Here is an 11,871-nt window from a genome sequence, read left to right on the forward strand (position 1 = left end):
AATATAGTTTGGACTTGCTAGGAGCATGCAAGTTTCAATTATGAATTGCTTTCTAACCATATGAAGCAACAAAGCTGGCCCTGATGGTTTCCTATAAAATGCTGTGTTTGCACTTTCCAGCAGAAATCACTGACCGGGATTAGTCCTGTTTTCTTTCTAGCACCCTATCTGCCTGAAATACAGGGGAATGTTTGGCTCTCACCGCTGCTGTTTGAGTCAGAGCTAGACTTGCTCCTCAATCATAGGACTAGATTGAGTTTGGCATCTTTGAGGGAGTTAGATATGGCCCTTGTGGCTACAGGGGTCGGGGGTATGGAGGGAAGGCTGGGGTGGGGTTCTGAGTTGGATGATCAGCCATGATCATAATAAATGGCGGTGCAGGCTCGAAGGGCTGAATGGCCTACTCCTGCACCTATTTTCTATGTTTCTATCTTCTGTTATAGGGTGGGTGTGGTGACAGATACCTGAAAATCTCTTCTGCTTGTTCATAAGCAATGCTGTTTTTTTACCCCCTGAAAGTGAATGATGAATGATAAATTGTATTCTGTTCTTTTGCAGGTGGCGCCCCAAATTATTATCCAAATAGTTTTAGTGCCCCTGAAGCTCAGCCTCGTTTCATTGAGCACGCTCTGGCTACAACAAGTGATGTTGCTCGGTACAACAGCTCGGATGATGATAATTTTTCCCAGGTGACTACAATTGAACTTGGACTCCTGTGGTTAGATGTTTTGCTGCTCTTAACTCTTCACACAGCAGAAATGTACCTCTTGCACTAAACTCTCTGTCTCTGTCTCTGTCTCTCTTTTATATATCTATCTATCTTCTGTCAGTGAAGATACCTTTATTTTAAATATTTATGACCATTGACTCCTTTGTAAGCATTTCTGAAATTGCAATGTAGTATAGACTTCCATTCTCTTGAGATTTTTTAAAATTGAGGTTCATTGTTGGAAACGTGAAGCTTTATTATGCACTTGCAAGTCCATGAGGCTGATAAACTGGCCTGGTAATCCATTATCATGTAGACAATCACAAAATCAAATTTGTATGTCATTACTGTCAGTAGCCTGAGCATTCTGCAGACTATTGTGGGCAAGGAAGATTACACCTCGGCTGACAAAACTGATTCAAATGATAGTACCCAAGTACATTGCTGGTTAAGTGTGAAATTTGTTGTTTTGCACTCTTAACCTAGTACTGAGCATATGCGTATCTTGATGACTGCACTTTAAGTACATCTCAGTTTGAAATGCTTGGTGGCAAACTAGTTATCAAAGTCAGTGGCACCAGAAACTGTTCAGTACCAGTGCTGAGATGTCTTTCCCGATTAAACCAGGGACTGCGGAACTGGAAATGGTGATTTAATGTGTTTTTATGAGCACTTTTTTGATCTTAAGTTTTTCTTTCTGCATTAGGTAACTACATTTTATGTGAATGTCCTAAATACGGAGGAGCGCCGCAGACTATGTGAGAACATTGCAGACCATCTCAAGGATGCTCAGCTTTTCATTCAGAAGAGAATGGTGAGTTGAAGGTTGGACAAAATGCTTTCTCGTAGTTTTCCTTGGCTTGTGTCAATTTTAGAGGAAATGCATATGTTTAATTAGTAATTAAATGAAATCAGAAGTCCTGCAGTCTATAGAGATTTTTTTTCCCCAAGGGGACCAATGTTAAATCAAAAGTTTAAATCCAAAATTTGTTCTCAATTTCTTGCCTCTTCAGGTAACATTTTTTACCTTGATTTATCTGTAGGCTATTTGGAAAAGCAGCTATATTCTTAGTGTATTGATAATGGGGTGCCACACAAGTTAAAATATAGATAGACAGTGCTGGCACCAATTCAGTTCTGTTACCGTAGAAAAGCTGCAGTTAACATTATGGAATACCACTGTCATTGGGAGAAGATGTGGCACAAAGTAATGATGTACTGTAAGCTCAATTTAGCTATTGCTAATGTAGCATTAACAACCACAGCTGTGTGTTCATGCAGAACGTAATGTCATTTCAGAAGTTGATGTAGAACAAAGTTGTCCTAATTTACATTCCTAATTTTTAGTGGTAGAGCCATTCTTGATCATCTATATGAAACTTTTTTGTTTTAATTCAACTATTCCAATAGTTAGTAATTTGTTGCTTTCTGATGATTAACAGTAGTTCTGTGGGGTGACTGAATGAGTAGCAATATTTACAAAATCAAAACAAATCATCTGCAGTCCTTGGTCTCCAGCTGGAAAAACTCAGCAGGTCAAGCAGCATCTGTAGAAAAAGAAATTTAAGTTTGAGATTAATGAGCCTTCAGAAAATTTAAGGTTTCTTTAAAATCTGGTATTTCAGTCTTAAAGTTTGTACTTTTAAAATCAAGTATTTTGATTTGAATGTCGAATGAAATGATGAATGTGAACACTAAAATAATTGCTACAACTTAGCACCTTAATTTCATGGATAGCTTAAACATTTTCTCAACCATTTTCACAGTATCCTTCATGACTTTTAATTTGATTGATAAAGCTGAGAAATGCTATTTGACAGACCACCAGCGTTAGTTTAAATATTGTTTCTAGGTCAATCTCCAGAACTGACATTCTATTGAGTAGATGAAGTGGCAATCTGTAACCGGTATTCGAACTATATACTGGTTCAGATTAAAGATGATCTTTATCACATGTATATCAAAATATACAGTGAAATGCATGATTGGCATCAAATCAACAAGAATTGGACTGGGCAGCCCACAAGTATCGCTATGCTTCTGACACCAACATAGCATGCCTACAACTCGCTCCTCCTAACCATACGCCTTTGTAATGTGGGAGGAAAGCAGCATCCAAAGGAAACGCATTGCATTCAGGAGGAGAACATACAAGCTCCTTACAGACAGTCAAAGCAGATTCTTCGATAGCACGGTAAAGCATTGTGCTATCCACTGTACCACCATGCTGCCCATAGAAAACTTATGCTGTTTCAGTAGAAATCTGACTTGATCCTGAAGTCTTTAACATGAAAAGATGTGCTGAGAATTTCATGGTGATGTGAGGGGATGCTAATGTTAATGGAATACTAATGTTGCAGTATTTCTGACAGTAGACATTATCTTTGTAGGTGGATCTGTTGACCAGAGTGCATGCTGACTATGGTGCACAAGTCTCATCATTGTTGGATAAGCACAATGCTGCCTGTCCTAAGAAGGTACTTAACATTTTCCATTTTTTTTTTACACACCCTGATGTTAACTCGTGTACCTGTTTTGAACTTATTCATGGTTGATCACAATCTTCCAGTTTGATTATTATCAAAAGATTACAGCTTGAGATTATCTGGGAAAATATTAAGGAAATGCTCTTAAATGCTGCTGAAGTGGAATTGATCCTATTTTCAGTATCCTATTAACATTGGTTTAGTTATGATTGTGGATAACTCCACCCCTTCCTCACAATTTTTCCATGTTTAGGTTTGGCAGGGTTTGGTCTTACTGGGGTAGTTATACAGTGGCCAAGTTGAGATGCAGGCAGCGTTATCCATAGAACCATAGAAACTACAGCACAGAAACAGGCCCTTTGGCCCTTCTTGGTTGTGCCGAACCATTTTCTGCCTAGTCCCACTGACCTGTACACGGACCATATCCCTCCATACACCTCCCATCCATGTATCTGTCCAATTTATTCTTAAATGTTAAAAAAGAACCCGCATTTACCACCTCATCTGGCAGCTCATTCCATACTCCCACCACTCTGTGTGAAGAAGCCCCCCCCTAATGTTCCCTTTAAACTTTTTCCCCCTCACCCTTAACCCATGTCCTCTGGTTTTTTTTTCTCCCCTTGCCTCAGTGGAAAAAGCCTGCTTGCATTCACTCTATCTATACCCATCATAATTTTATATACCTCTATCAAATCTCCCCTCATTCTTCTACGCTCCAGGGAATAAAGTCCTAACCTATTCAACCTTTCTCTGTAACTGAGTTTCTCAAGTCCCGGCAACATCCTTGTAAACCTTCTCTGCACGCTTTCAACCTTATTTATATCCTTCCTGTAATTTGGTGACCAAAACTGAACACAATACTCCAGATTCGGCCTCACCAATGCCTTATACAACCTCCTCATAACATTCCAGCTCTTATACTCAATACTTTGATTAATAAAGGCCAATGTACCAAAAGCTCTCTTTACGACCCTATCTACCTGTGATGATACTTTTAGGGAATTTTGTATCTGTATTCCCAGATCCCTCTGTTCCACGGCACTCCTCAGTGCCTTACCATTAACCCTGTATGTTCTACATTGGTTTGTCCTTCCAACGTGCAATACCTCACACTTGTCAGTATTAAACTCCATCTGTCATTTTTCAGCCCATTTTTCCAGCTGGTCCAAGTCCCTCTGCAGGCTCTGAAAACCTTCCTCACTGTCTACTACACCTCCAATCTTTGTATCATCAGCAAACTTGCTGATCCAATTTACCACATTATCATCCAGATCATTGATATAGATGACAAATAACAATGGACCCAGCACTGATCCCTGTGGCATACCACTAGTCACAGGCCTCCACTCAGAGAAGCAATTCTCTACCACCACTCTCTGGCTTCTTCCATCGAGCCAATGTCTAATCCAATTTACCACCTCTCCATGTACACCTAGCGACTAAATTTTCCTAATTAACCTCCCACGCGGGACCTTGTCAAAGGCCTTACTGAAGTCCATGTAGACAATATCCACTGTCTTCCCTTCATCCACTTTCCTGGTAACCTCCTCGAAAAACTCCCAACAGATTGGTCAAACATGACCTACCACGCACAAAGCCATGTTGACTCTCCCTAATAAGCCCCTGTCTATCCAAATGCTTGTAGTTTCTGTCTCTTAGTACTCCCTCCAATAACTTACCTACTACTGACTTTAAACTCACCGGCCTATAATTTCTCGGATTACTTTTCGATCGTTTTTTAAACAACGGAACAACGTGAGCCACTCTCCAATCCTCCGGCACTTCACCTGTAGACAGCGACATTTTAAATATTTCTGCCAGGGCCCCCGCAATTTCAACACTAGTCTCCTTCAAGGTCCAAGGGAACACTCTGTCAGGTCCTGGGGATTTATCCACTTTAATTTTCCTCAAGACAGCAAGCACTTCCTCCTTTTCAATCTGTACAGTTTCCATGGTCTCACTACTTGATTCCCTCAATTCCATAGATTTCATGCCAGCTTCCTTAGTAAATACAGACGCAAAAAACCTATTTAACATCTCCCCCATTTCCTTTGGTTCCGCACAAAGCCGACCACTCTGCTCTTCAAGAGGACCAATTTTATCCCTTACAATCCTTTTGCTCTTAATATACTTGTAAAAGCTCTTTGGATTATCCTTCACTTTGACTGCCAAGGCAACCTCATGTCTTTTTGCCCTCCTGATTTCTTTCTTAAGTATTTTCTTGCACTTTTATCAATATGGTATTTGTAATTTTGAGATAAAACATTGCCCAAAGCGTGTCAAGTAGATACAAGTCAGAAAGTGATACATTTCCCATGATCTTATATTTATTTTTATTTTACGGAGGTACAGCGTGGAATAGGCCCTCTGGCCCTACAAGCCACGCCACCCAGCAGTCCCTCACTTAATCCAAGCCTAGAGCTGTTTTAGACAAGTGGAATGATTTGTGCAGTAACTTGGAAAAGATCCAATCTACCCTGAGAGTGGAGTGAGGTGAAATCTGTATAGGCTTGGTTCTTGGGTTGTAACCATTAGTTTTCAAAAAGAATGCGATTGAAGGAGAATGGAAGTTATGGTAAAATGTTTATTGAGTACAGAATGGCTTCAGTCTTCCCTGCATTGACCAATAAATTGATAAACCCAGCATAATTTTGGAGAACACATTAAAATTAGTAAGATATTTGGAATTGCAAGAAAGAGTAACATTGTGACCAAGTTATTGAGTTTACTCGAATCCTGGATTGATCTAGATGTAGATTTGTATCTGGCCATGACAGTAGATGCACTTAATTTATTGAGACAGATTCTGGGATTTTTAAAAGCTAGTGTTTTAACTGCTAGATTCCCATAAAAACTAATTTGTTGTCCTTCAGGCAAGCAAGTCCATTGTCCTTGCAGTTTGGCCAGCTCTCAATTCTGAAATGTCCTCAGAAGCCACTTAATTGGCATTGACTTGTGCTTTACCAGTGGTGCCCATGTCTTAGAAATTAACAAGGTGAAATTTGTAACCCACTCTAGGCTCTGCAATTCCAGCATTTCAAGTTTTAAAACATTATGCTTAAACCATGATGTATAAAATGACTATTGTTATCTTGAATTTGTCTAAATATTTAACATCTTTTCTAACTAATTCGTCTGTATTAAAAATAATGGATATGTTCTTTTTACAGCCGGTGATCAAAACCTACTCTCATTATTCTCCTGATCGTGCCGTTGCTTCTGAGAAGTCTAACCTGTAATAAGTTGAATTGAAAGTGCAAAGCCACTTTTTCTGCATTCTCAATATGATTATACTGATAATTTACTCTTTTCCAAATTTCATAATTGATTTTTCTTGCATAATCTTTTGTTTCAAAAGAAATTGTATGACTGCTTCTATTTGTAACTAAATCTATTGAGTTTCCTCTTGTTTCTTGCTGTCCAATTTACATACCATTAATTACTATCCCCAGATTAAAGCTGTACGGTTCCAAAGATGAGACTTGTCATAAACTGTACACTTAGTTAAATGCTTCTTGATTTGGGGTAAACTTGGATTAAAAGTTCATAACAAGCAGTCATTTTTGAGTTGACTCTTCTATTGTTCTGCTAAATTCATGCAGTAATTATTGAGGATTGTGCCCTTGTTGTACATGGTTAAGGGTTCTGCTAAGCATAACTTGAATGCACTAGCTTCTGTGCCTTTATTCTGCTATGCGACACTGCAAGTGACTATGCTGCACAAATGCAGCTCAATCGTTGAATTAAGATTTTCATAATATGGAAAGTGGAATACTGGATGGAAGTTCAAATTAAGTGCTTAATAATCAAGCTTGCAATACTATAAATATTGAAAGCTGAATCTAAGTCTCAAGTGAATAATTTTCTGCTATAGGTGCTGTGTACAACTCTCATTGTAATCACACTAGTTTTTGATGTAAAGTCAGCTTGACATTGGCTTTAATTTTCCTTTTTGGTGTTCACAATTCTCATAAGATCTTTCAGTTTCATTCTTTGTGTTAAAATGTTCCAGACTAAATTGAATTGGATTCCTTTTGACTTTGTGTTTAATTTCTAATTAAATTGATTGATTAATGTTGAATTTTTGTCGTCTTTGTGGTGTGTTGGCCCAGGTTGCTCATGCACTGTAAGAGTATTCTATTTTAATTTGTTTTGACCAGTGCTAGTTAAGTGTTCAGTTATTGTAATGGCATGACTAATAGTCATTGTGCTTCCCATGTGTAATCTTAATTTTTATAGCTGATTTCAAAGCACAGTCATCCCTGTGATTTTTTAAAAAAATAATAAGTGACAGTTAAAGTAGTAAACTGTTGGGATAGCATTGTCCAGCAAAATTTACAATCAGTGCAACACCTTTCATGGATTTGTGACAATCCAAAGCAGCCTCTTCAATGTGAAATTTAAATACAATCTCCTTGGTGCTTTGGGTAAATTAAATTCCATATGTAGTAATGAGGTACATTGCTAGATTATCCTGTTTTACTTAGAGGAAAATATTGGCCTAGATACCAGTGAAAACTCTTTTGTTCTTAAATATATTAAGAGTAACTTTTAATATCAGAAGGCAAAGACTTTGAAAAGTTAATGATTGTATGAAATTCATTACATGATGAAATGTGGAGCTCCATCTCTTGGGTCCCACAAATACTTCAAAAGCTGATTAAATATCATTGTCAAAGATTCAGAAACTTAGTAAATTTATTTCTTAAATTTAACACAAACTTGACAAGCTTATTTGAAAACAGATTATTATTTTACTGCAGCAGCCATTTCCTTTCCATTGAAACAAATGAATTTATTAACTATGTTTATAGCATTTGCTTAATGTTTACTTATTTCGTGGCTGTACCAATCATTCTAAATTGTAGGGAGAAAAGTTGGCAATTCCACATGGAAATAACATATTTTGCTTGGGAGTGGGTGGAAATGACCTACTACTAACAATGGTAAACTGAAGTGAGGAAGTTACAGTGCAGTTGTGTAAAATGTTGACGAGGCCACACCTGGAGTGTTGTGCACAGCTTTGGTCACACTGTTACTAAACTGGGAAGAGTCAAGAAATAATATACTGAGATGTTGCCAGAATTTGGGGACTGAGTTAAAAGGACAGATTGCATAGACAGTCTTTACTTCCTGTAATTTGGGAGTCTGAGACATGACCTGATAGTTATCTGAGATCAAGAAGGACATGAGATGAAAGCTGTCTTTTATTTATCCTCCAGGGAAGGGGTGCTTAAGAACAAAAGGGCAAAGGTTTAAGGTCAGATAAGATTTCAAAGAGACATCAAGGGTAGTTTATCTGAACTGGGCTGTGAGAAGTAGTGGTTGAAGTGGGCACAGTAGCAATGTTTAAACACCATCTAGGTAAGTGCATAGTCAAGGTCTAGAGGGCACTGGACTAGCTTGCTGTGCAACACAGTCAGCATAGATGAATTGGGCCAAAGGACCTGCTTCTGTGCTGCTTCACTCCATGGAATGTGCCAAATGGAAAGCCCAGAGTGCTATACTTCAAGTTTGCATTGAGCTTCAGTTTAATGCGATAGGAAGACAAAGGCTTGCACTTTCATAGTGCCTTTCATTATCCTGGGATGCATAGTACCCAGAGGTACTTTGGAAATGTTTCTCTTGTAAGCAGGAGTTTACAATTGTGTTCAGCAAGCTTCCATAACTGGCAAAATGCCAACAGTGCAATGACTAATTGATTTAGTGATGATGATTGAAAGATATTGAACAGAACACCTTGTCCCTCTTCAGGACAGTATACACATTTTTTATTTTCTGGAGAGAGATTATCTGCTAGAAATTTAACAGGCTTGATGGGGGAAGAGACCATTATTAAAAGGGAGTTCAAAATTCAAAGTACATTTATTATCAGAGTACATATGCCATATTTACATCCCTAAGATTCATTTTCTTGCAAGCATACTTAAATAAATCCATAATAGAATCTAACCATAATGGAATTAATTAAAGATCACATCTATTTGGGTTTTCAACCAGTGTGCGAGAGACAACAAACTGCAAATACAAAAAAAAATTAATAATAATGAGTAGATATCGAGAACTTGTGATAAAGAGTCCTTGAAAGTGAGACCATAAATTGTGGAAATATTTCAATAATGGGATAAGTGAAGTTACCCCCGTTGGTTCAAGAGCCTGATGGTTGAGGGGTAACAACTGTTCCTGAACCTGGTGGTGTGATTGCTGAGACACCCTGTACCACCCTCCTGATGACAGCAGTGAGAAGAGAGCATGTCCTGAATGATGGGAGTTTCTGATGATGCTGCTTTTCTGCGCCAATGCTTTGTGTGTGTATGTATGTATATATATATATATATACACACGCACACAGTTTCTATACTGGGCTGTGATGCAGACAGTCAATATACTTTACTAAACATCTGGAGATTTATCAGACTTTTAGATGTTATACCAAATCTTCACAAGCTTCTAAGAAAGCGGAGGTTCTTTGGAACTGCACTTGCGAAATAAGAACACTGAGGAATTTACAGTTGCTGACCCTGTCCGTCTCTGAGGACTGGCTCATCGACTTCTGGTTTCCTCCCCCTGAAGTCAATAATCAGTTCCTTAGTCTTGCTGACATTGAGTAAGAGGTTGTTATCATGGCACCACTCAGCCAGATTTTCAATCTCCTTCCTATATGCTGATTGGTCATCACCTTTGATTTGGCCTACAACACTGATATCTTAGAGTACTTGGAGGAATATGGTAAAAGAGACCATTGACAGCATAACTTCCTTAAGCGCAAATCTTGCCTGACAATTCATAGAATCGTAGAAAAGAACATCACAGCAACAGGCCCCTTGCCCCAACTAGTCTGTGCCGAACCATTTAATTTGCCTACTACAATCAACCTGCACTGGTACCATTGCCCTCAATGCCCCTGCATCTGAAAACCTATCAAAACTTCTCTTAAACATTTGTCGAGCTGGCATGCACCAGTTGCACTGGTAGCTCATTCCATACTCACACGATCCTTGAAGTGAAGAGGTTTCCCCTCAAATTCCCCTTTAAACTTTTCAGCTTTCACCCTTAATGCATGACCTTTTGTTGTAATCTCACCCAACCTCAGTGGAAAAAGCCTGCTTGCAACTATGCCTGTCATAATTTTGTACATCTCTATCAAATCTCTTCTCAGTCTTCTATGTTCCGAGGAATAAAATCCCAACCTATTCAATCTTTCCTTATGAAACTCCCTGGTTTCCTTGGCTGTGTAAGTCTAGGGAAAACTCTGATCCTGTCAAACTCGTGAGACTGAAACAGCTCTCCCACCCCAAACCCTGGTTTGTGTGGATGCTGTGTAATTTGCTACCCTGTTACAAATTAATGCCATGAAATAACAGACAGTACACTGCATACAATTAAAGGAATTATATTTATGAACCTTAACTAAAGAGTTAGTAAAGAAAAACAAAAAAGAAAAGGACCCATTTTAATTAAACAGTCAAATGCGCACAAGTCGGAGCTCATCTTGAATTTCTCTGTCACTCACGTGCTGGGCCCTCGGTCAGTGTAAAAGCACACACCACCTTCCGAACGTCGCTTGCAATCCACCTTGGACAAATGGGTCTGCCACCAGATCGTATGCTATGACCGGTTCTTCCCAGCATCTTCTCTCTTCATCTCCTGCCAAACCAAAATAACACCCCAAGACCAACCTCGGTGTCCCTCACCAAGAAAACCTTCCCCCAATTGGATGGCACATATTCCACATTATCCCTTAATAACCCAAACAGGCTGAAAGCAGAACAGACAGCTCTTACAGAGCTGCTAAATGAAATACCTAGAGCATAACAGTAAAAATGTGAACCAGGGCATTACACTCATAACTCAGGTCCTTCAGTCCCAACAACATTATTGTAAAACTTCTCTGTACTCTTAACTTTATTTATACCTTTCCTGCAGATGCATGGCCAAGAGTGTGCACAATGCTCCAAATTAGGTCTCACCAATGTCTTATACAATTTCAACATGACAGCCCATTTCCTCTACTCAGTACTTTGATTTATGAAGGCCAATGTGCCAAAAGTTTTCTTCACAACTCTATCTAACAGTGATACCTCTGCAAGCTCTGATAGTCTTCTTCTCTGTCTGCTACACACTAATCTTGGTGTCATCTGCAAATTTGCTGATCCAGTTAACTACATTACCATCCAGAACACTGAAATTGATGACAAATGACAATGGACACAGCACTGATCCCTGCAGTACTCCACTAGTCTCAGGCTTCCAGTCAGAGAGGCAACCATCTACTGCCACTCTTTGGCTTTTCCCAAAAGCCAATGTCTAATCCAATTTACTACCTTATCTTGAATGCCGAGCGACTGAACCTTCTTGCCTAACCTCCCATGTGGGACCTTGTCAAATGCATTACTAAAGTCCATGTAGACAACATCCACTGCCGCCTTCAACTTTTCTGGTAACTTTCTCAAATGTGAAAGCCATAGAAAGGGTTCAGAGGAGATATACAAGGATGTTGCCTGGATTGGGGAGCATGCCTTATGAAGACAGGCTGAGTTAACTCGGCCTTTTCTTTCTTGGAGCGACGGAGGATGAGAGGTGACCTGATAGAGGCGTATAAGATGATGAAAGGCATTGATCGTGTGGGTAGTCAGAGGCTTTTTCCCAGGGCTGAAATGGCTGCCACAAGAGGGC

The 11,871-nt window shown here is 39.2% G+C and overlaps 1 protein-coding gene across 1 annotated transcript in view; it reads left to right on the forward strand.

The window, feature by feature from the left end:
- Positions 1 to 6,638, forward strand: part of cat (catalase) — a 37,484-nt gene extending 30,846 nt beyond the window's left edge. The window contains exons 10-13 of the mRNA XM_063062221.1: positions 559 to 689; positions 1,416 to 1,523; positions 3,100 to 3,186; positions 6,366 to 6,638. Of these exons, the coding sequence (XP_062918291.1) occupies positions 559 to 689; positions 1,416 to 1,523; positions 3,100 to 3,186; positions 6,366 to 6,434 (395 nt within the window). The 3' untranslated portion in view covers positions 6,435 to 6,638. The remainder of the gene's footprint in view (positions 1 to 558; positions 690 to 1,415; positions 1,524 to 3,099; positions 3,187 to 6,365) is intronic.
- The last annotated feature ends 5,233 nt before the right edge of the window (positions 6,639 to 11,871 follow it).

The sequence above is a fragment of the Mobula hypostoma genome, chromosome 11 (assembly GCF_963921235.1).
Source record: "Mobula hypostoma chromosome 11, sMobHyp1.1, whole genome shotgun sequence".
NCBI lineage: Eukaryota > Metazoa > Chordata > Chondrichthyes > Myliobatiformes > Myliobatidae > Mobula > Mobula hypostoma.